This window comes from Sinocyclocheilus rhinocerous, unplaced genomic scaffold (genome assembly GCF_001515625.1).
Source record: "Sinocyclocheilus rhinocerous isolate Xijiao unplaced genomic scaffold, SAMN03320098_v1.1 scaffold428, whole genome shotgun sequence".
Lineage (NCBI taxonomy): Eukaryota > Metazoa > Chordata > Actinopteri > Cypriniformes > Cyprinidae > Sinocyclocheilus > Sinocyclocheilus rhinocerous.
In genome coordinates, this window is record NW_015664017.1 from 12,135 (window position 1) to 38,217 (window position 26,083).

At 35.5% G+C, this 26,083-nt stretch overlaps 1 protein-coding gene across 1 annotated transcript in view; it reads left to right on the plus strand.

Moving 5' to 3' along the window:
* LOC107729318 (protein transport protein Sec24B-like) overlaps window positions 1-17,831 on the plus strand; it is a 24,354-nt gene extending 6,523 nt beyond the window's left edge. The window contains exons 5-20 of the mRNA XM_016539779.1: window positions 3,162-3,288; window positions 3,652-3,761; window positions 3,837-3,949; window positions 4,029-4,147; window positions 5,124-5,179; window positions 5,372-5,578; window positions 6,670-6,793; window positions 6,885-7,043; window positions 8,801-8,974; window positions 9,095-9,205; window positions 11,081-11,308; window positions 11,678-11,682; window positions 12,549-12,653; window positions 12,762-12,854; window positions 15,738-15,841; window positions 16,846-17,831. Coding sequence (XP_016395265.1) covers window positions 3,162-3,288; window positions 3,652-3,761; window positions 3,837-3,949; window positions 4,029-4,147; window positions 5,124-5,179; window positions 5,372-5,578; window positions 6,670-6,793; window positions 6,885-7,043; window positions 8,801-8,974; window positions 9,095-9,205; window positions 11,081-11,308; window positions 11,678-11,682; window positions 12,549-12,653; window positions 12,762-12,854; window positions 15,738-15,841; window positions 16,846-16,960 — 1,950 coding nt within the window. The 3' untranslated portion in view covers window positions 16,961-17,831. The remainder of the gene's footprint in view (window positions 1-3,161; window positions 3,289-3,651; window positions 3,762-3,836; window positions 3,950-4,028; window positions 4,148-5,123; window positions 5,180-5,371; window positions 5,579-6,669; window positions 6,794-6,884; window positions 7,044-8,800; window positions 8,975-9,094; window positions 9,206-11,080; window positions 11,309-11,677; window positions 11,683-12,548; window positions 12,654-12,761; window positions 12,855-15,737; window positions 15,842-16,845) is intronic.
* The last annotated feature ends 8,252 nt before the right edge of the window (window positions 17,832-26,083 follow it).

The window sequence follows — 26,083 nt, forward strand, 5'->3', positions numbered from 1 at the left end:
ACAGAAGAGAATTCTTAAAAAACAAAAAAAAAAAAAAAACATTAAAAATCTTACTGTTCAAAAACTTTTGACTGGTAGTGTAGGCTGATTATTCTTATAGATTGAAACAAATGTGCTTCAGCCAGGATAAAGAGTATGAAAAGTGCTCTGAGTTGCTGAAGAAAACAAAAAATTAAACAAAAACGTTGCTGGAGACAGGCTTATTATTGAAAATGCTAACTGATTGTCTGCCAGCAGGAGGTGCTTTGAGAGCGGTAGAACCAGCGGTTTCTCCAGTAATGGCTGTAATCAAAGCATCTCCGCTCATGAACGCTTCTTTATCGGATCAAATAAAAATGCCATCGAAACTTTTCTGAAGACAGTCGGTTCCCTTCAGAGATACATTCATGTAAAACACCCGCGCTGCGTTTTGATTTTGAAACGTGCAGTGCTCATGTTTATTCAACGAAGTAAATCACAAATAAATCAATGTATGGGAAACACTGGTAATGTATATCGAAATATCGGAAATGTGTTTAAAAATCATATCACCGTTATTGAAAAAAATTATATCATGTTTATTCAACGAAGTCAAACACCACAAATAAATCAATGTATGGGAAACACTGGTAATGTATATCGAAATATCGGAAATGTGTTTAAAAATCATATCACCGTTATTGAAAAAAATTATATCGTGATACATATTGATATTGATTTATTGCCCAGCCCTAGTTTTAACCATTGAAAATAAGAACTAGTGTTATTAATTGAGTACCAATAATAATTAATAAAAATGAAGCAGCAAATCAGCATATTAGAATGATTTCTGAAGGATCATGTGACACTGAAGACTGGATTGATGATGCTGAAAGTTCAGCTTTACCATCACAGGTATAAATTACATTTGAAAATATATTACAATAGAAAACAGTTCCTATAAATGGTAATAATATTTCACAATTCTACTGTATTTTTGACCAAATAAATGCAGCCTTGGTGAGCAGAAGAGACTTCTTTCAAAAATATAAAAAATCTTAATTCTACATTTTTTGAAATTTTCTTTGGTCTTAAAATTTGTTTTTGGCTGGGTTTTCTAGCAACACGCTCATAATATCATCATTCAGCTCTGAAGTCAGTGCAGATTTGGCCAGATCTAAGAGTTTTCCGGAATCGCTGTATAAGCTCTGGCACCTTTTCAGTCTCCATAATGGACTGGTAATCTTAGTAACCCTGTTTGCTCCTGCTTCCTACAGAAGTGTGTGAGAGTGTTGTGGGCAGATTGTATTTTTAGCACTTCATTATGAAGTGTGTGTTGGGGTGCTGTGTTTTCTCATGGGGAGTTTTAGCCTGCTACCAATTCATCACACACTCCAGAGGTTTCATCGTCCTCGTTGAGTGAAATAGCTCCTTTCTTGGACTTCTTGCACTCGAGGGGGAGTCTCGGGTTTGTTTGTTTTTTTGTTTGTTTTTTTTCATGCACCCAAACTAAAATTTCATGTGTTCAATTATGTTCCGTGTGGATGTTTCATTCTCAATCTGTTCTTGAGTTCAGGTTGCTGATCCAGTGAGGTAGTAGATTGAGCCCAGGATAACCATCGCTTAGCCAATCACAGCCCGTCTCTCCCTCTCTCTCTCTCTCTCTCTCTCTCTCTCTCTCTCTCTGGTCTATTATGGTTTCAGTTGGGTTATGGAGGATTAGTGTTAGGTTAAGCTCTTCTGAGGATTATTGTCTTCTCTAAGAGTCCCGATTCTGTAATAACACTGAATATCAGAGAGTAAATGGGAAATTTAGCTTTAAATTGCATACACATCATGAGAGCAGTGGAGTGTGTTCTGGGTGGATTTGGGTAGGTGTTTGAGGGGTCTGATATGGTTCATGGAAATGGAGATTGTTACTGGTTTCAGTGGCTAATCACTATTTACAAATGCCAATAGTTGGGCGATATTGCGTTCAAATTTATATTTATTTATATTGCGTTCAAATTTATATTTATTTATATAGATATATATATGATTGCATGCATGTTTTCTTATTTACTTAAAGGGGAGACTATTTGCTATATTATAATATTTTAATATTAAACATGGCTTGAATTTCGGCTTGGGATTGCGCATAATTCTAATGATTCCAGCAGTTTTCGCACTTGTAAAACTAGAAATTCCCGCAAATATTTCAGCGTGAAAGACGCTCGGGACAGATGACGGAATGTATCATTTGCACATGCTTTTGAGTCTTATAATTTTAAACATTCAAGTGCTTGATTCAGTACTTGCGCTCTCCGTGAGACCTTTTTCTGTGAGCTCACATCCAAAGCGTGCCACAGAGCCGCATCTGAGAGCGCGCAACGGCCAAATACATACACAATTATGTCAAAATGCCCGTCTTGATGAGTATTCACGTAAACAATCGATTTATACTAAACATTGTCTGTATATAGGCTATTAAGTGAATGTAAACAGTTGAGAACTTGTGTAACAGATCCGTGCATGAGGTCTTAAAGAGACAGCAACCTAAATAAACCTGCTGCTGTCTGTCATTAATGTTTATTTATACATTGAAGACTAACACGTGTTATTTTAAAGTTAAAGAGGTTATTCAGTTTCTGTGGTATTTCTGTACCTGAATATTACTGTTATACCTACCTGAAAAAGCACAGTTAATTTTAGTTGTATCTTGTTATTGTATTTGTTTGTGCCATTGCTTGTCATTTATCTATTCTTATTTTATTACGGACTGTTTACTTGTCTTTTTTGTTAAAATAAATTCTATTCAGAGTTTTAAATCAAAGGTTTTTTTTAAGTATCTTCCTCACCATATAAATATGAATCAACAACATTATAAATTGGAAAACACAAATACACTGGGTGACGAAACATTTAGGCTGGATGATTGTAGTTTAAAAATATGTCTAAAAAATACCCTAACTCTCTCAAATTATCTTCTTTTATATTCCATATTATGTGCCATTAAAAAAAATTCACTGACCCCAAACTTTTGAAGAGTGTTGAATATGCATATCATTTCTGGACATAATATGCCACACAGAGACCTCTGCAAAAAAAAATAAAAAATTAAGCTGCTGAATCAGTGTTTCGAAAAATTTGGTGAAATAGTTCAAAAGTATGCATTCCTGAGTTTTTGAGTCATTTACTTTTGTGCATCAAAATTGTCTCTGCAGCAGTTACCAGTCATCACCTCTAACACTATAGTTCGTTGTCGTTCATGTCGGACATATATAAACCCTTTTGTTTCGTTTCTGGATCAGCGCAGGTGGAAGTGTAATCTGTGTTACAGAGTCAATGATGGTAAGAGACTTACAATTGTGTTTGGTTAGTCTGGTTTAGGATTTCTCAAACTGGGGTTAATGAAGGAAATTAATTGAATCATAAAAACGTCAAACTAAAATAAAACATTTGAAAATAAAAGCAATCAAAATAAAACACTTAATAAAAAAGATTAAATGTTTTATTTGTTTGCCTGCATGTTATGTGACCATTAACTGACATTAGAGAACCGTGAACATGCAAATGTGTTGTTAAATGATAGTTATTGACAGTTATTGTACCATAAGTTACGATTAAATTCTCTAAAATAAATTATGTTTTCTCACATTAACATGTTCTTGATGGTTTCGTTATGTTCTGATAAATTGTCGTCTTTTCAATCAGTCCCTGATGAGTTTATGTATAATCCTGTAACTCGTTCATACGGTGAGCCTCACAAGAGACCAGAGGTCCAGAATTCAACTGTGGAGTTCATCGCTTCCTCTGATTACATGGTGAGTGTTTTCCCGTCTTCAAAGAACTTTAATGCTATGATTGCATTTTATTTGACGTTTGTTTTCTGTCTCCAGCTTCGTCCTCCTCAGCCTGCTGTGTACCTGTTCGTGTTGGATGTGTCTCATAATGCTGTGGAGTCGGGCTACTTGAATGTGTTTTGCCAGTCATTGCTGGACAACCTAGAAAAGTGAGATATAACAGCTGATGAAATGTTTTTGAGTGTCACATACCTCAGATGTGACCACGCATGCATGTTTCTCTCTCAGGTTGCCCGGAGATACTCGTACACGCATCGGGTTTGTGACGTTTGACAGCACCGTCCACTTTTATAACCTGCAGGAGGGTCTTTCTCAGCCTCAGATGCTGGTGGTGTCTGATATTGATGGTAATCCTGTCTGATTCTCTTACTTTTCTTTCTCTGTTCACCGATTTTGGCTTTGCACATTAAGAGTGACTTTCGTTTAATTAATCAGCAATGTTTTGTAACTGCAAATTGGCCAGTTTTGATTGATAATAGCCACTTTCACACAAGATATGTTATATTATACTAAAATTTCATATTTTTATATGTATATGAAAACTTTTATTGTATATGTAATAACATATACACTTTTATTGTATATGTATAATATTATTTAATTTATTATATATGTATAATATATATTTAATGAATTTTATATATATATATAGATCTGCCAACCAGTACACACTGAGTAGCAGGTACGCATTTTGACATCAGAGTACGCTGGTACGATTTGTCACTCTAAAATATGCAAACACCTGGTACTAGAACAGTACTAAGTTGAGTGTATGTGTGTGTGTGTGTATATATATATATATATATATATATTTGTGGGTGTATATATAAAATAAAATATTACTATTATAGTATTACTTATTTATTATTTATCTAAATTTGTGATATCTGAAAATTTCATGTCTAATGATTCTGCATTTGCAACAGGATTTGGTCAGAAATCAATATTTTCACATTTTGCAATTTGCTCTGCAAAAAGATATATAGAATATAATCTCATATTGCTGCTGTTGCTCCAATATTAAGACACTAGAAGTAGTTAAAGGGTTAACTAGCAAGCAATTCCTTTTTGTCATCAAATTAAGCTTGTTTTGCTCAAACTATGCTTGAAAAATGTTTATACCCTTGAAAACAAAAAGCACCATGCTTTCACAAAGCATGCAACATACAGATATTATTTCATTTCATTGCATTGCAGTTTTGTGGTTTATTAACCACACAAGGCTATATTGGCTTTTTTTTTTTATTGTGCATTCATAACAGGCCTACAGAACATTGCATTGCATCTGAGTGATTGAGAGATGTTTGTTTTTGATTCTCTTAGATGTCTTCATCCCAACTCACGACAATCTGCTGGTGAATCTCAAAGAGAGTAAAGAGGTTGGAATCTTATCGTTCTCTCTGTCTGTATTTTAAGACCTTATATCTCTGTGTGTGTGTGAGGTCAGATGTGTTTGTGTTCCCATTTCCCGGCTTCATCTTTTGTCTCTGTATCACACAAGCTTTGATATGTGACACCATTTTTGCAGCTGCGTTATTTGACAGAAAGTGTGTCTGTGCATGTGCTCGCAGCTGGTGAAGGACCTGCTGAACGCGCTGCCGGGGATGTTCACGCACACGCGTGAGACTCAGAGCGCTCTGGGTCCGGCTCTGCAGGTGGCGTATAAACTCATGTGCCCAACAGGAGGCCGGGTGTCTGTGTTTCAGACCCAGCTGCCCACCCTCGGCGCTGGACTCCTGCAGTCACGGGAAGACCCCAACCTCAGATCCAGCACCAAGGTAACGCTCCTGAATCATCATTCAACTTAAACAGACCCTGATCATGCATAAATGCAAACATTCATATGAGTGGCTGCTCAGTGATTGGAACATGTGAAGTTTTCCAACAAGTTATAAGAGAATTAACATTTACCAGCATAGAAATTGGCCCTACCAAGTTGTTGAAGTCATGAGTTTCTTTAAAAAGTCCTAAATTCAGTTTAGACTAAATTAAATTTCGTAAATAGTATAACAAAAGTCTTAAAGGGTCTTAAATTTTGGGACCGAAAAACAGTTTATGTTTAACATAAATTGGCTTTATATTAAACTATTCAACTTAAAAGTTTATGATTCCATTAAATAAATGTGTGCACTGCATGTTCAAAGTCAAAACGTGGCGCTGTTACGCAGTTCACAATTATTTAATACCACGCATTTATGCCAAGCGAGTCTTTATGATCTGCCTTTGATGAATTATGACAGTGTTTAATTTATGGTGATAAGATTGTATTATGTTGTAAATGGTTTTAGGACTAGATATTTTATCTTGCTTATGATTTTAAATGAGCAGCTGGAAGTCTGTGTATTTCAGGCTTGTTTAAAATTAAAGGTCCTGCATTATATACCTTTTTTTAAAGAGTGTTTTGTTTTAAAGAGTTTTGGGTTTGTTTGTTTTTTGGATATTAGTGGTATTTTCATTACTCAGTAAAACTGTATCTGGAATTTAATTCAACAAACTCTTCTGGCTTCTCTCTGTGAAGAAAAAAACAAACATTAACTCACTCAATTTAACTAGTATCAGCACAATAATCTTTTTGTTGCCTTTCTTTAAGTACATTATTATTATATCAGCAAAATCCAATATCAACCAATATTGATATATTACTACATAAGCCAGTTTCGAAACACATGTATATGTTCAATAAAACATGTCTTGAGTATTTTAAAATTGCAATTACCCTGTTTGGCAGTTAAATGTGTTCCTGTTTAATTAACTAAAAGTATCTTAGATACGTGTTTTATTGTGATTTAAAAAACATTACAGATACTTAATTATGTTTCAGTGAATGTTTCTGTGCTTTGAGAGTTTTTGTTGGCTTGTTTGTGTTCAGAATGTCCAGCACTTGGGTCCTGCTACAGACTTTTACAAGAAACTGGCTCTGGACTGTTCTGGACAGCAGATCGGAGTGGATCTGTTCTTACTGAGCTCCCAGTACTCAGACCTGGCTTCTTTAGGTACACATGCACACACTTAATGTTCTTTCTCAGCTCTTAGTTATATGTGCCCTAAAGTTGTGAAACAAGATCTTTTTTTCTTCTTGTGCAGCATGTGTGTCCAAATACTCAGCCGGCAGTGTCTTTTACTACCCGTCCTTCCATCATGTTCACAATACCGTGCAGAGCCAGAAATTCCAGAAAGATCTGCAGCGATACCTCACCAGAAAGATCGGATTTGAAGCCGTCATGAGGATCAGATGCACCAAAGGTAAGGAGGTGGAGATACACGAGCTTTGATTGACACTGCCACACAGGCACGTGCAGAGGGGGGTGCGGTGGGTACTTGAGCACCTGCCCCTTTTCCTCTTAATGCCCAAAGTGCCCTTTTGTCAAGGCAATTTTTATTTTTTTTGTAATTAAACGCCATTTTGTGAAGACCTGCTCAATCTAACTATTAGTAAAATTAATGAATAATAATTTAGCCGTAAATAAAATTATCCACATGATGATGACCTTTCACCTGACGTTGCGATCTCATCCGGGATGTCACGTTCAGACACCTTTAATTTAGCGCACTACCAGGATGCCTTCATAATGTCTGCGGGCGGCGGTAAGTGGAGTTCTCAGCGGAGCGGTGCGCTTGTAAACTTACATTATTCAATTATTATTATTTTACAAGAACGGCGTGAAGAGAGCATACACAGCTGTTGTTTATATTGCTGTTTGTAGCCTGTGGAAGTAAGGTTAGCTGCAGCAAGGGGCTATAATATTTTTGTTCAATATTTTCCTAATGATAATTTTATGATCTGTTTATAAAGGCTACTACGAGCACCTTTTCCCCATTTTCATCACAGAATAAGGCAGGAAATATATTCTATAGTTTCTTAAATGATATGTCAATCAGTTATTATATATAATCTGCATAAATAATATAGTTTATTTATTACCTGGAGATAACTTGAAAAACACACACAAACCGTATATTTTAGCAATCGTATGTTTATTTTCTTCACGTTTTTTTCTGCTTTTTATTCAGCTCCCCTACAGCCATAGCCAGATGTTTTTGTCCATATTAGGGATTTCCTGCAGGTCATAAGTCATTCCTTCTATGAGTCTGTTTTGGACTTTCTGCACAAGAGCGCCCTCCGGCTTCAAGTATGAATTAAACATAGGCATACACTGCATCCAGATATTTACTTCTCCTCATTTTGGATACGAATAAAACGTCAGGTCATGCATAGACTATCTATACTGTCTCTTTGAATGTAAATCTAGATTTAAATCTAGAAACCTCTACGTGAACACACCTGCCCGAATAAAGTGCGGAGGACGAGGCGTCGAGGGGTCTTGTCTTTGTTATCTGACTAAAAAATATTACTTTGAACTTATATTATTACATTATTTATTTAAAAAACGTAGAGTGCCTTAAAAATAATTTTCACAACACTGATAAAACAGGCGTATACTGATTTTCTCATCCTCCGATTTATACTTATCAATCCTGTTTTTATTATCATTATCATTCAAAAAATAAATTGAATAAATTCAGAACAGGATTAGAATATAATTCTATTTTAAATAAGACAGAAATATATTTTTTTACAACAACAACAGTAGTGTTTACAACAGCAAAACCACCATACCCTGTAAATTCAATAATAATAATATAATTCTGTTTCTAATTCCAGAGTGATTAAGAGGTGCAAAGAAAATTTTCTTTTAACTTTTAAACTTAAAATGGTCTTTTCTGTTCTGTGTTTCTTTTTCAAAACTGCGTCACGGCATTTGCTGCTATCAATACAGAAGCATCCGTTTCGATACACGTGTCAGCAAGGAGCACAGCCCTATTAAAAGCCTTGCTCCATGTGCCCCTTTTATACTTATGAGCACCTGCCCCTCCAAAGGTCTCTGCACGGCCCTGCTGCCACAGTTGCTTTGATTGACACTTCCATTAACCAGTATCTGTAGGGCCCTGTGATTTCATATCTTTTTTTTTTAATGACACTTTCTCTGATTGGTCAATAGGCTTGTCCATCCACACTTTCCATGGCAACTTCTTTGTGCGCTCTACTGATTTGCTCTCTTTGGCCAACGTGAACCCGGACTCTGGCTTCGCTGTGCAGATGTCCATCGAGGAGAGTTTAGCTGATACGTCACTTGCTTGTTTTCAGGCAGCTCTTCTTTACACATCAAGCAAAGGTAATCAAGCATTGACACTAATCAAAAAAAGAGAGCATTTTCGACGTGTTTAGAACATCAGACCACTCCCACAAACTGAGTAGGATTTCCCTTTGATTGGTATGCGTTTTTGATTGACAGGGAAACGTCGAATCCGAGTGCACACTCTGTGTCTGCCGGTGGTCAGTCAGTTGAGTGGAGTGTTTGCTGGAGCCGATATCCAGGCCATCACATGCCTGCTGGCCAACATGGGTGAGTAGAACAAACACACTGACATTTTAATTGCAGTATATTATGTCAATACTTTGTGCACAGTGTCCTGTTGCTAGTATGTATATATTGTGTTTCTAGTATGTATGTGTTGTATGTATTTTTATATATATGTATTGTATGCATTTATAGTAGGGCTGCAACTAAAGATTATTTTGATTTTTTTCCCCCAAATTAATGTTAAAATCGTTTGAATTAAAAATACTTTTTAATCCATTATTTACAGTGAATGTATCTTATGTAGGGTATGCGCAAAAAAAAAAAAAAAATAGCATTTAAACTTACTTTTTGAAAGTAAAAGTTGATAAAGATTGTAAAAAATAATAAAGAAACAAAAGTACAGACTCAATGTTTACTGGTACAAGGTTGGAGGAGCATACATTCACTTATTTAAACATATTACATTTATACTCTGTGTAATATGGATGTAAATTAATAACAAAAGTTTAGACAAAATTGGCACAGTTGAAATGCAATAATAAAAAAAAAAATGCATTGCATTAACTGTTCTTGAAACACCACCTATAATATTTGGAAAGCAGTTTTCGGTCCATTTTATTTCGCTTTACAAATTTGCTTCTACAAATTCAGTGATTCAAATTCGGAAGAATATTCAGCATTGCACATCCGGGACCTGCAGGAGTGCAGTAGAGTACCGATGCATAATCTCCATTAGAGTCATATATTTAAACACAGTGATTATGGAAATGAAATCTGGGAGGTGAATTGATTAATGCATTTTGTGTGTGTGTGTGTGTGTGTATATATATATATAATAATAATAATTATTATCAAAATGGAAATAAGTTATGTGTTAAGGACAACGCATCTCAAACACAGAATGTAGTGTAAGCTGCTTTGGATAAAAGCGGCAGCCAAATGCATAAATGTAAATGTGACAGGACAAGTAGATGTTTTCCAAGCAGAGTGTGCAGATGAGCTACATCGATAATCAAAATTTGTTGTATATATAAATAAATAATAATTATTATTAATTAATTTTTTTGGAAATATTCACAGCTTAAATATACAACCAAGTTGAATTTCAGAACCGGAAAATGCAAGCCCTGAAAATACAATGCATTAAAATGCAAGCATTGTTAATGCAATGCATTATTTTCAGTGACTGTAATTCAACACGCGTTTCTTTTTTAAAGACTTTTGTCATTAATTTACTCCGTGTAAACTGTGACTGTTCTCATAAGAAAATAAAATTTTGAACTTACTTTAAATGTAAGAAATATTAAAGAAAAAAATTATATTTTAGTCAAAAAATTGCTCCTATGTCAACGGGAGCTTCAAAATGGAAATAAGTTATGTGTTAAGGACAACGCATCTCAAACACAGAATGTAGTGTAAGCTGCTTTGGATAAAAGCGGCAGCCAAATGCATAAATGTAAATGTGACAGGACAAGTAGATGTTTTCCAAGCAGAGTGTGCAGATGAGCTACATCGATAATCAAAATTTGTTGTACTTTTATTTACATCAGGGGTCTCCAAACTCGGTCCTGGAGGGCCGGTGTCCTGCAGAGTTTAGCTCCAACTTGCCTCAACACACCTGCCTGGAAGTTTCTAGTATGCCTAGTAAGACCTTTATTAGCAGACCTAGTATGATCTTGATTATGTTCAGGTGTGTTTAATTAGGGTTGGAGCTAAACTCTGCAGGAGTTTGGAGACCCCTGATTTACATCTTCATTTAGGGATTATTTGTTGCAGCCCTAATTTAAGGTAATTTAATGACATACATTTTCAACCAACATGATGTTAAAATGGAACAATAATCACTATGGATTATTAAGGTTGATTTCTGTTTTGCTTTGCTAGAAACATCGTCTCTGTCTTTGCATCTGTTCGCAGCTATCGATCGCTCCATCTGCTCCAGTCTGTCTGACGCGAGAGACGCATTAGTTAATGCCGTGGTGGATTGTTTAATGGCATATCGCGCTAACGGCTCAAACATCCAGCCCTCCGGCCTGATCACCCCTGCCGCCCTGCGTCTCTTCCCTCTATATGTACTTGCTCTGCTCAAACAGGTGGGGGCGCTGTATGCATATACGCCACCAGAGGTTCACCTACTAACCACATGTCATTGAAAAGCCATTAAAAGGATCAAATTCTTCGTATTTTCGTAGGGGAAAAGTGCAAGGCAGAAGGCCCCAGATCTTTAGAATGCAGTAAAAATGTTTGTTTTTTAAAAATCTGTTAACATTTGATATACTTCATATCAGGGGCGATTCTAGGATTTTCATTTTAGGGGGGCTCAGCCCCCAATGAGGGTATAATAATAAAAAATAAATAAAATAATGTCTGACTAATAGGTTAGGGTGCTATACTAAACCTATTGCAGTATTCCAACATTTGAGTACTGAATAAGCCAAATACAAGTCTTCCTGATCTCACACACACACACACATCTTTACTGTTTGCATTTCTAGTACAAACCTCTTCCATTAGCTCAAGTATACAAACATCTTTCTATGCTCAAGTAGCCTACTGTCTGTCACTGTCTTCAATTATTTCTGGGCATGACTGTATGGTAGTTAATGCCACATGCACTGTAATATGTTTTATATTGAAAGTTCAATTTTCAAATGAAAATAGCAACATTTTATAAAGTATACGTTCATATGTGTTAAGGTCTAACGTTACATTTTCGCTGGAGGAAACAGCTGTGGTGTGATGCGCATATATTTTATGTTTTACATTTATAAGAATATACTGATACTTTTTATTTTATTAATATATATATATATATTAAATTGGTCATTTTCAAACATCAAACCATCAATTTATTTATTTTTTTTTAAACTTCATGAAGCCTTTAAAGTGTTTGTTTTGTTGTCAACAGTCAGTTTATATGTTCTTCTCATTACAGTTTAGGAAGATGGCTAGCAAGTTCTAAGCAACCTAAATCATGATTTTTGGTTATATTTCAATTAATTGTGCAGCCCTACTTCAAACCTATATAGATACTAATATGGATTTACTTTTCCACCTATAATCATTTTCTGCCATTTACAAAGTTTTTTTTATACGTGTATCAGTGTTGAGATTTACTCACATTTTGTTATACATCATTAGCAGACTTTCATAAGTTATATAGTTGTATTGTGGCACTACAACAGACAAACAAACAAAAACGTAACTCTTCAAGGGAGTTGAAGTTGGAATGCTTTTTATAAATCATCCTGCATCAATCTGGCAAATCAACAAAAATCGCTGACAACAGCTAGACAAATTTCAGCAGCCAGTTAAAAAACAAAAATAGGCAGTAATGGTGAAGTGTGGGATAGATTGAATAGATTGTGTTGTATCTGTCCTCTAGGCTGCACTGCATCTGAATGACTCTGTGATTCCTCAGCCTCCCTTACTGCAGCTCACTGCAGAGAAACTCACTAGAGAGGGAGCCTTCCTCATGGACTGTGGCAGCGTAAGCATCACTGCGCGAAAACACATGAATTTATCAAGACAGAGCAACATTGTGTCGCGGCAGCTTCTCTCATTAATTCTACACTGATTTCTGCCCTTCGCACTGTAGGTGATGTTTTTGTGGGTGGGGAAGTGCTGTAACGAGACATTCATACGGGACGTGTTGGGCTACCCCAATTATGCATCCTTACCCTCCAACATGGTGAGTGTGTGTGTGTGTGCGCGCATTGTGAACTGTTTTCCATTTCTCACAAGTATCTTCTTTCACCCTGTCGTGTTAAAGGTGTCATATATTTATCCTAAGGAAAACAGGATTGTTCTTGCTCTTTTGAAAAAAAGACACAAAGCTCACAACGTACTTGACACTAAGCTACATAAATGTAATTTTCAGAAATCACATTGCATTGATGTCACAAACACAAGCATATTGGCATAAAATCTTGCGTAATCAGACATCATAAAGTTACCACCTATCCACACCTAATTAATATTCAGTGACTTAATGAATGACAGCTTGTGCCAATCATAGCAGAGGTCATTTATATATAGAGCTAAACTATATATTAACTTAACTAAAATTAAAACCATCAAAAAAATGTTCATTACTTGAAATCAAATAAAAATTGACTGAAATGAAATAACCTAAAGCTAAAAAAACTAAAGCTTAATAAATTATATTAAAAAAGCACGAATAAAAATTAGAGATGCACCGATTGACCTGCCAGTGATCGGAATCTGCTGATTTTTCGCATGACCGGCCCGGATCGGTGACCGGCCAGCCAGTCTCACATCTTGCCGAATCTGAGCCGATCCTTTTATTGCCAGCGGCGCCGGCAATGACATCATAGCCACGCGCACACTCACAGTCGCGTGTAAACATGTCGTTTCGCGTGAGAATGATTCTAATTTTAATTGAATTCAGTGTAAACTGTGACTGATAATGTATTTATGTCGTGCCAGATGAGGCTTGCACAGCCTGAGTGAGTGTGTGAGAGAGACAGCACACACAAAGTAACTCACAGAAATGTATAGATGCATACTGCGGTAGAAAAAAAAAGATATTTACAAAATATGATTTAGGTAAGCAGCATTATACGGCCATGATGTTTCCCCGAATATCAATATCAACACGATTGCAATGTGACACTGATTTTATACAATAGTATTTCAAAAAACAAGAAGTTAAAATGAAGTAACTTAGATTTTAGACAAAATATTGACTGTTTTTGCTCAATTTCGCAGCCACAGCAGAACTGTTGTGTGTCTCCGAGCAACACACATCAGTGTTTTGTTACTGAATGAATCCACGTTTTTGAACGAATTGAGTGAGTCAATGATTCAGTGGCCCATTCATAAGGACAGTCACTTGCCTCCTTTCTGAATGAATCAGCCATTTAAATTAATTGGTTGAATGAATGAATAGATGACTCACTCATTAAAACAGACATTTGCCGCCACCTACTGGTGGTTTAGTCATATGTGAGAGAACAAGTGAGAGAAAATCTGTAACTTAGTCCAGATTGGAGGAATTGTAATGTTTAATAATTTCTTTTATTATGTAAATAATTTTTGCATTGAAATTTGCATAGATATTTGTTTGTATATGCTGTCAATTATAGTTCTTAGAAAGAAAATCGGAATCGGCAAGCATCGGTATCGGCAAATCAACCCCAAACAAAAAATCGGAAATCGGCCAAGAAAATTGCAATCGGTGCATCTCTAATAAAAATGACAAAAACAGAACAAAATTACTAAAGCTTAAATAAATTGAAAACTTGAAAGAAATTGAAAACATCTATATAAAATCTAATTCAAAATATTACCAAAATCTATAACAGTATTTCAATGATATTAAATTAATACTGCAGTGGTTATGAAAACGAAATTGATTATTTGTTGTTGCATGTTTTTTTTTTCTCTCCAGGGAAGAGGTTTGTAGATTGTGTGCCTCGTGTGTTAAAACAGCCTTCTTACCGCAAACACACATTGGCTTGTGTTTCTCAAACTCCTCTCTATTCATATAATCATATTTTCCACGTTATGAAAGAAAGAAGCTGCTTCTGATCAGCATTAGAACATGAACCAAACTTTGTCTTGAGTTCAGCTCATTTGTTTTTCATTTTGGAAGGCTTCACTGTTGGTCTGCATTATCTCACCCTGCAGGGGATTGTGGGCCGTGTGTCATTTCTCTAAATGATCCAAACCTCACACACTTCACTCCAGTTTCAAAACAAAACAAAAACCACTGACCTAAACATCTGAATGTTCCAGATTCTCCATACTATGAAATCAGTTTGATTTTTTTACCCAAATTTCATTTTATCTGTTAAATTTTTATCTGTTAAAAATGTTTTAATTTTTCTGAATTCTGCTTTAATGTTTAAATGTTATGTTTGTAATCAGAAAGCATGTCTAATTAATTGAAATCATGCAACTTATAGAATTTAATAAAAATTCAATTTATTAAAAAAAATAACAAATTGCATTTTAGGGCCCTATGAAATCAGTTGTATTTTTTTTCTCAAATTCCTTTTTTATATATATATATAAATATATATTTATATTTTTTTTTTAATGTTTTTTTAATGTTTAAATTTTTCTTCATTTTGTATTAATGTTTAAATTAAATGTTAGTGACCAAAAATTAATGTCTAAAATAATTGAAATCATGTAACTTATAGAATTTAACAATTTATTAAAAGTTTATCAAAAGTTACATTTTTGGGGCCCTATGAAGTTTCTCAAAATTTTCATTTTCAAAAATCATGTCTAATCAATTGAATTCATTAAACTTAAACAACTTGATGTATTAAACTTTTTAATACAATAATAGTTTCACAATAAATAAATATATGATTTATTTCAGAAATTCTGTTTTAATTTATTTTGGATTTATGATTTAATACATATATATTACCAAGGACAGTGATAATCAACATATATAATTTATTTAATCTGTAAACTAATTTTATTTTTGTTTTTTTGGCCGCAGAGCAGCGGTTTACCTTTCATCTTATTGACAAAAACAGAAGCAATTTTGGAATGAACTGAAAACACGTTTATTGTTGTTCTTGTTGATTCACAGACTGAGATCCCTGAGCTGCAGACGATGTATTCAGAGCGAACTCGAGCGTTCATTTCTTGGCTGCTGGAGTCTAGAACCTTCCATCCTGCTTTTCATGTGGTCAAGTATGTCTGCTCTCTCTGTTTTTCTTAAATCCATACAGCGTTCTTCCTCTCCATCTTTCCCAATCTCTATATCTTTCCCTTTCCGCCCCAGTTATTCATAGTCGCAGGGCAGCATATTGTTCCTGAGGTAGGATGGTGTGTTTTTATGCTATCACAGACTGCCTCCTCTCACAGTGGGAGTTGCATTCCTTCAAAAGTTTTTTTTTTTTTAGATGTTGGATGGTTTTGAAATACATGTTTTAAAAGAGCCCACGAACATTTCTCTCAGATTTAAAGGAATAGTTCACCCAAAAATGAAGTTACTCAGCGCCATGTCTTCCAAGATGTAGAAGAGTTTCTTTCTTCAGCCGATGAGAAAATAAGATTTTGGAGGAAAACATCGCAGGATTTTTCCTCTATCTAATGCGAGTGATCGGGGCTCAGCGGAGACCATTTTTGATGGTCCAAAATATTTGGTCAATTAATCTTTATTAATATTTTGAATAAGCTTGTATTGTTATATTTTCAGTTTTCATTGTAATTTTACTTTTAGTAATCTTGTGACTTTTTTTCATCCTTTTTATAGTTTTTTTTTTTCTCTGTTTGTATTTAGCTTGCAATTAATTGAAGTTTTAGTGGTATTTTTATTGTAGAATTTATTTGTTAAACTCTAAATTCAAAAGCTTTATTTCAATAAAGAAAACAGGTTTTTAATAGTTTTAGTTTTAAATAACCAATTAATTTATTCTGTAAAAGCAAATATTTTGATGAAATGGGAAAAGTCTTGGTTCCCATTGACTTTAATAGTATTTTGGGGGGGGGGGGGGCTATAAAGGTAGGGGACTGTCCTTTGAAAGACCAGAAATCAAAATGGCCCCTATTTGCTTTGTTTATGAATGTTCAGGATTTACATTTTGATGATAGATTGGAAGACACATGCATAGATAAATCATTTACAACAAAATAGGGCCAATTATGATGATTACGCATGATTTTAAGGCTCGTTCAATATTGTCTTTCTCCAGGGACGACACCTCGGCCAAGACCAGCTTTTTCCAGCACCTCGTGGAGGACCGCACTGAATCTGCCTTCTCTTATTACGAGTTCTTGCTTCACATTCAGCAACAGATGTCGAAGTAGAATGGAAGAACCCCATAGAACCAGCCCCAGGTTTAAGGCTATAGCTTCTGTTCTGCGGCTCAACTTTAGCAAGGGAGCTCTTTGATTGGACCGCAGAGACACGCCCCCTGGCCCCACTGGCCAATCACAGCCTGTGGCCTGTCTGGGGGCGGAGTGTTTAAAGACAATTAAGGATAAAAGAAGTTAAAAAGTCAGTGATTAATGGATTATGGCAAAAAAAGAGAGCACAGAGGACAAATATGAAATAATAAGTGGAATTGACTTGCACATAGAGACACTGAACAAGCTGTTTTCAATCATTCCCATCTGCTTACTCCTCCTTCATATTTAGCCATCAACATGAGTAGCCAGACGCAGCGAAAAACATTTTCTGTATTCATTTTCCTGTATGTTTCACACTGAATTATTGTGTTTGTTTCCATTGTCAGAATCATTGTAAGCATGTATTTGGGTTTTTTAATACAAGCAAAACTCAGAGCTCTTTGTTGCGTATTATTAATCACTCCAAAACATCCACTCATACACACTTTGTACTGTTTTATGTTTTCTTTATTGTTCCCCTCCTGTCTCTTCCCTCTCCCAATGCCTCCTCTCCTTATGTAATGTGACTTGTGAAACCGAGTCCGTCGTGATGGTGTAATAATTCATCTGTCTTCATCCAGCATGGACTCAACAGTGGCTGCTCGTCTTCTCAACATCAGCTGCTTGAAACCGTTTAATGAAGCTACGACGTCCCTCGCTGACAATGCATTGTTTTCTTTGAGAAAACCGATCAAATGTTGCTATCCACTTTGTAACTCAACACAAAAAAATATTTTAATGTGCTATAATTTATGACAAGCATATTGAATAAAATGAAATGACAATTCTAGTTTTGGGTGTTTGGTTTATTGTCTGCTGCAGATATCATTTGTACAGCAAGTTGCTTTGGATAAGTGTTGTATTTTTTTGTTTTATTATTGTATTTATGTACATTTATTTAACCAGGCAGGTCAATTAAGAAAATATTATTTTTATATATTTTTCTTTTTTGTAGTGACAGTCTATTTTACTTTCATGTTTTGCAAAACTCAAAATGAGGTTTGAAACTTTTTAAAAAATACCAAAAAATTGAATTGAAAATATCCCATCAGAATCAGAACTCTGTTTTTTCATGTAGTGCTATTTTAGTATTCTATATTATTTTTATAGTATTTAATACCATTATAGTGCTTATTAATATTTTGAATTCGCTTTTAATTTTATATTTTTATTGTAATTTTAGTTTAAGTTCTAGTGATTTTGTTTTTGTCTTTTTTATATATATATATATATATATATATGTTTACCTATATCTTTATTTCAGTTATAATCCTCTACATTCAAAAGCTTTATTTCAATAAAGAAAACTTTTAATAGTTTTAGTTAATAATTGTTAAAATATTTCAAGTATCTAGAATGAGACCATAAACAGGGATTTTCCTGTGGGTGTGTGAATGACTCTTATTCTTACTGATAATAATCAAAGGGGAGTGAAAGCAAAACACTTCTTGTTTCCTGTTCTTAAAAGCGTCTAATAATAGAGCAACAATGCAGAGAGGAAAACAAAACGCTTTCGTTTAGTCTTACTGAGGAGGAAAGTGAGCGCATGATCATTATTCTTTCTATTCCCTCCATCTTCCTCTCAGAACATCCAAGCCATTCTGGCAGTAGCGTGTTTAGTGGGCCCCCGAGCAGAGGCGTCATGCCCATTCAAACCGGGGGTCATGCCCACACGTCACCAAGAGAGCGAAATCAGACGCGCTCGTTTTCTCAGACACTTGCAGAAAAAGGCTTACCAAAACAAAGTTACTGGGTTAATCTTTTGGGACCTGATTATAGCACTTAAAATCTGGAAAAGTCAGATTTTCATGATATGTCACCTTTAAGAAACACTTTAGCAACCACCCAGAACACCCACATGGCAGTAAGTGTTCCAATCTAGCATTATATTTCCCATGTCAAACAGTGTCCATTGAAGGCCATCAGGAGAGTTTGTGTTGAGAGTGAGATTAGGGTCCACTGGTGCAGTCATGCGGAATGTGCCATAAACACAAGCGCTCTCTCGCGCTGTGCATCATTAAGATCCAAAATGACCCTCGAGTTTTGCCACAGTCCGTGGATTTCACAGTCGCAGTGTCTGAAAACGATTATTGTTCTTATGCAGATGGTGGGAATGTGGGGGGGGGGAAATGTTTAGGCCATATGTAAAGCTCAACATATAATTCGGTTTTTACGCGTAGGCTATGATAGGTAGTGCAGGTGACGAAAATTCCATTATCAGCATCGGACGGATGTTTTGTAACTAAAACAGCCCAACTGCTAATCAAAACTTGCTCAGTTGCATTTTTTCCTCGTTTTTTCCAGTTCTCCAATGCAGCCACATTTTAACCTCGCAGCCGTGTGCAGTTTGCACATGCCCCTTGAGATAGTTTATTTTTGCACTTAGTTTGTCCTCAAAGTGGCAACACTATCCAGATTTGTTGTTTCAAAGTCAAAAACAAGCCAATGTGATGGAACAACAAAAAATCACAAGAAACTTGCATTGACGAGTGCTTGTGTGATATTTAGAGATAAACTAGAGATTTTATCGGTAATAACTTATGGAAAGAAATAGCGCAGACACTGGACACTTTCAAGTACGCATGTGTTGCGCATTTTAAAGTTTCATCATTTTTCAGTCTGTTGCGCACGCAACAAGTCAGTGGCGATGTAACTGTACCAGGTGTGTTTTGTTCAAGTTATGAAGGTGCTGTAAATTTAATCGTTATATATTCTATTGTAAAAAAAATACAATAAACAAAAACAGTTCTGAGTTTCCCCATTTGTAATTATGACTTTGGTGGCATTCATGTGTATTCAATACGTTCATCAAGCGTTTGTGTCTAAACTGAAGTATTAAGGGCTTAAGCTGATCTTTAGGGTAGTTTTGGATTTAAAATGTACAGTCATGGCCAAAAGTTTTGGCAGTGACATAAATTTTGTGTTTTGCAAAGTTTGCTGCTTAAGCTGGCTGCACACTAGACGATTTTCAAATCTTAAAAGATTTTAAAACCATGGGAGACCACAGACATGAAGACAGTTCAACCGATTTTTAGCCTTATAATCCTGAATGCCGCACACTAGATGATTCGACCAGACCACGAGACCACACACTTGATGACTGTAGGAACGATTTCACAGTGACACGTGATCTCACGGACACTCGCGAGATCAAACGTGACTAGAGAAGAAAAACAAATAGAGGACAATCGATGTTGTCAGCACGCTCTCCTGTTTTTTTTTACTGACGTTTAGTCAATGTGACTGGCGCGCGTTCTGTTGTACAGTGAAAAACAAAGTATAGAAAAGAATATGGGTGATGTTCTCTGCTACTTGCGACAAGCCGCGAATCGGGCCATCCGGGCCTGTGAATGAGGACTAGTCAGGTAAAATCACTATCATACTAATTAGATTGTAAGAGCGTCCTCAAAAGGCGAGTGGACAAGGAGAAGCCCACGAATTGTGATCAACTCCGAGAACTAATAAGGCAAGAATGGATCGCTATCAGTCAGGATTTGGTCCAGAAGCTAATATCCAGCATGCCAGAGTGAACTGCAGAGGTTATGAAGAACAAGGGTCAACACTGTAAATATTGACTCATTATATTTTTTTGCCAAGAAAAGCCTTAAAACTTATTATATGCTTATCATTACCATAGAAACATGTGGAAAAAATCATCTACAAATACTGAAGCAGCAAACTTTGCAAAACACAAAATTTATGTCACTGCCAAAACTTTTGGCCATGACTGTAAAATTAAAGGTTTAATGAATTGTGAATTGTACGTGAACGCACACAGGAGGTTCCCTGTTGGCCTGTGTAGATGGGAACACGTTTCCTCCCCTGCAGAGATTGAACACACACACACACAGACTTTCCCTTTACAGATGGTCTTTTTTTCAGTAAGGCACACCTATGGGACTCTGCGGGCTTGTTTAGTGATGCATGGTTTTCAAGGCTCATAACCACACAATGTATTTGTAAACAAGTGGTCATTTTGAGCGGGACAGACTTCACCCGCTGCCCTCCTGACACCCTTACACACACCCACACACACACACACACACACACACACACACACACTCACTTCTGCTGTTGGCGGCGTCTCTTTTCCACTACAGAACTCTTTGATATTTCATGGGAATGATGTCACACGCTTCCTCCTGCCCAGATAAATGACTGCATTTTCCCTTTAAGTGATCCAAGCATGTTTCTCGTCTCTCTGGCTCATGCCTTGTGCTTTGGATACAGCATGACATGCACTGAGATCTCTGTAATTATCCCGTGGAACATTTTGCATCATATTTTGTTCTGTTGTTTGTACACACGCACACATATAGACGGTTGTTTTTATGCATTAAATGTATCGCAGGCCACAGAAAAACATGGGGGCATTTCCTGTCTGAGCACAATATGTATTGTTTGACAGGAAACGGGGGAGAGTGCGGTATTCCTCACAATAGGCAGATTACATCTTACAGTAAACTTGTCGCTGTTTCTTTAAAAAAAAAAATGTCAGTGGTTTCATTTACAATCATCGTCAGATTCGCAGTGGAATCTGTTTACAGTCTATTTTTGATCTTTTCTGAATAATATGTAAGTGATGAATTACTACTTTTATTCAGAGGATGACAGTAAAGACATTTAAAAGTTTTCTATTTAAAAATGTAACAGTTTCCACAAAAATATGAAGCAGCACAACTGTTTTCAACATTGATAGCCTAATAGTAAGAAATGTTTCTTTAGCAGCAAATCAGCATATTAGAATGATTTCTGAAGGATCATGCATCACTGAAGACTGGAGTAATTATGCTGAAAATTCAGCTTTTACCTTTTAAAATATATTCAAATAAAAAGCAGTTATTTTAAATTGTGATAAAATGTCACAATATTTACTAAATAAATGTGTGTGATTCAGGTCTGGTCAGTGTTGTTTATTGATCTTTATCTGCATACTGACTGACTCCTGAGTCACTAATGATCACATGAGCACATCAGCTCTCTTCCTGATCCTCTGTGCGTTTCAGAAACATTTCATGCATGCACACACCTGTGTGTACACACGCATACACACGCGTGTTTGTTTACACATTACATGTCAATCATCAGGACAAAAGACCAAAACAGGAACTGCTGTCCCATAGAAAAAAAAGACAGAATAGAAAAGATAAAAAGTGTTTTAATGAGTGTTCCACAAAAAAAGAAAAGAGAAGTGATTATTAGGATTTGTATATTTGTTCTCACTTAATTTTGTGGACCCTCAAGGTTTCGAAACCCTTCTTTTTATTTATTTATTTTTTTTAACTAATTTTATATCATTATATTAATTATAATAATTATATATAATTATTTTTATTTATGCATGTATTTTCTGTGTTGGTTTTGGGGGGAATCTGTGGAATTTTGTGGAATGATTTAAACAAGTTCAAATGTTTTGAACTAACCTGAAAATACCGCAGTCTTTTTTGCAGGAAAAAGCAAATCGGCCGAATTTTTAATACGTGAAGAGTCAGTTATGCGTTCAGCATTGTGAATAACATTAAGTTGTTATTATTTATTAAAGAAATGTCCTCTGTTTACCCTCAAGGTTTCAAAACTCTTCATTTCATTTTATTTTTTATTTTATTGTTTTGTTTATATTATTATAATAATTCTTTTAATATATGCATGCATTTTCTGTGCTGGCTTTGGGGGAAATCTGTGCAATCTTGTGGAACAGATTTAAACAAGTTCAATTGTTTTAAACTAAACAAAGTACAACAGTTTTATTCAGAACAAAATGCAAACTGGCTGAAATATTTAATAAGTGAAGGGTCAGGCATGTGTTCAGCTTCTGAATACCATTTACATTTTTAAGAAATTTACTTTGTGGACCCTCAAGGTTTCAAAAAATCCTTTATATTATTTTATTTTTATTTTGAATAATGATATTATATTGATTATATTATTGATTATAATATTATTACTTGGACTTATGCATGTATTTTCTGTGCTGACTTTGGGAGAAATTGTTTTGCAGAATGGATTTAAACAATGGTAACGTGTTAAACTAAACTGAAAAGCAGTCTTGGTGGAAATCAAGCTAATCAAAATATATAAGTGAAGGGTCAGGCATAAGTTCAGTGTTGTGAATGCTATTGCAATCGTGTGGAAATGTGCCGAGCTTTCGATGGAGTTCTGCTGATTCTGGGTCTGTTTTCACTCAAGATCTTACCAAAATTAACCAGAACTTTAATCTAGACACATATAGGTGTCTTTTCTCTGTATAATACACACTCACATTAACAGAAGCAGTAATGTCAGTCTCCGTTCAGATGTTATAATTGATATGATATCCTGATGTCTTCAGTCTGCATGCACAATAACACACACAAACACACACACTGCATCAATTAAAGCCATCTATCTCACATTTAGTATCTCACTTTAGTTACTTCCTGTTATTAGCGTGTCAGCAAAGACTGATTGACAGTGTGCCTGTTAACTTCAAGATGTTCTTGTCTCTCTCTTTCTTCTTAAAGTCTCATTACCTCGGGCCAGTTTTGGTTTGAGTTCCAGATGTTGAGTGGATCTGAGGGAGGAGTGTGTGCCGTTCACTCTACACATCTGCTGTCCATCTGTCGTTCTGCTCCTTACTGGATTCTTCTACCGTCAACCAGCAGTTTCCCAGTTTGATCTGATCACATGTGTCCACATGCGCCTGCTTCTGTTCAGGGACTGAAATGTGGCCCTAAATTGGGCTGGTCTTCAAGCGCCGTGGCACATTTCTTAAAGGGGTCATATGATGCGATTTCAAGTTTTCCTTTCTCTTTGGAGTGTTACAAGCTGATTGTGCATAGATAAGATCCCTGAAGTTGCAAAGACTAAAGTCTCAAAACCAAAGAGATATTCTTTATCAAAGTTAAGACTCTGCCACGCCCCCCTAAAACGGCTCGTTCTAACACGCCCCCACATATCTACCTCACTATGTGGAAATATTTGCATAATGCGGCCCAAATGTGCACGCAAAGAAAGAAGGCGTGGTTTCAGTAACCGCAGTTAGTGTTGAAGCAGCCATGTCAGGGAGACGCTGTGTGTTTCTAGGCGAAAGCAAAAGCACTTTATTTGGCCTTCCGGAAGTAGATGCATTTAGGAATCTTTAAGATTACTTACAACAGAACAGCAATGCATTTTATGGACGACCGTTTCGTGAACCTAGGAGAGGAGGTAATTCTGACTTTGCTATGACAATCTGGCGCTTCTGAATCAGCTACTGTTTTGTTATTAGTTCAAATATAACTGTTCAAATGCGGAGTTTTGCGCATCATGTGTGTGTGTGTGTGAGAGAGAGAGAGAGAGAGAGAGAGACAGCGTCACATCAAAGTGGAGTCAGCTGTCTTAACCGTGGCTTGTGTACTGCAACTGGAACTAAAGTTTAAAAGGCACAACACAGAGAATCCTGTCTATTCATCAAGAAAGTAATAAAATGAAGTCAAGGATAGAGCAACAAAAGCTCATTCCTTCTCTTCTTCTCAGTGTTTGATAAAAATGCTAATATGAAAAAGAACTTAATGTGGTTTTAATCCCGTGTTAATAATAAGTTATAAATTAAATTATTATACATTTGATTATTAATTAAAATCGATAAATATTATCATTTATATTATACATAAGTATGATCATATTTAGTGTGCATTTAATTGATAGATATTCATAAATTAAGTTATAAATTAAATGATAATCATTTTTATTATTAATTATAATTTATACATATTTAGAAATTATATTCTATAATTACTTAAAAGCCAAATATGTGCATTATTATTGGCTGATGCAAATAGTAAAATTGACTAAGTATTAGCTGAATCATATATTTATTATATTTATAAATATTTATTAATTAAGTTATACATAAATTATGCATCTGATTATTAATTATATTTATATTATTATGTTTTTTATATTTTACTTATAGATATTTCTACATTGTACTCTGAGATACATAAAAATGTTGAAATTTAACGAAAGCTAATTTTACTCTTTATTTACTGAAAATCCATACAAATATTGGCAGATAAATCAACCTGACAAATCGACTGATCTATTTGAGGCGCATGTTATCCTCAAAGTATTGGATTCAATTCAAGCACACCTTTATATTCTCTATATTGTGTCTGAATGTTTGTTGTTTACATAATCAGGTATGAAATCATGTGCTGAATATGTGCTCTTGTTCTCCACCCTGCTGACTAACTATAAGCATCTGTAAACACAACTGATTAAAATCATCTTCTCTCTAACTAATGTTGCCAAAGATTCATCCTGGACGTCCACACCTTATCTCCTCCCTATCCAAACATGTCACCTCTCCATTATACAGTAAATACAATAATACTGCTCAAATGCATGACCTTCTGCATCTGCCTGTATTACTTAATGACACAGTATCACAAGTTTAACAGCATTTTGACTTATGAAAATCTCATTATAGAATACAGGGCATTTCAGAGCGTGAGCAGAAAACACCCCTCCAGGTGAGAGACGGGACCAGAACGAAGCGCCTGTGTTCACAGGAGCAAGTATGGACACTGTTACCCAAACCTTTTCAAAGAGCTTCAGAGAACAAAACTGTGAGTCATTCAAACCCAACACCCTTTCCTCAGGCAACAGAAAAACACTTTGGGTTAAAGGAGGTGTAGAAATGATGCCAAAAGGGCAGGAATCAATACAACACTCAATGCCATAGAAATAAAATACAGTATTTTGAGTCACCTGTATTGATTCTGTTTTGTTCCAGCACAAAAATGAAGGGCGAGCATCGGTTTCATGACCCAGTTTCTCTAGCTTACATTTGCATTTAAAGGGAAAAAGGTCAACCAATCACAATGAAGATATGACTCCTAACTTAAAGGGGTCATATGATGCAATTTCAATTTTTCCTTTCTCTTTGGAGTGTTACAAGCTCTTGGTGCATAAAGAAGGTCTGTAAAGTTGCAAAGACTAAAGTCTCAAATCCAAAGAGATATTCTTTATAAAAGTTGAGTTAACCATGCCTACCTAAAATGGCTCGTTCTAACACGCCCC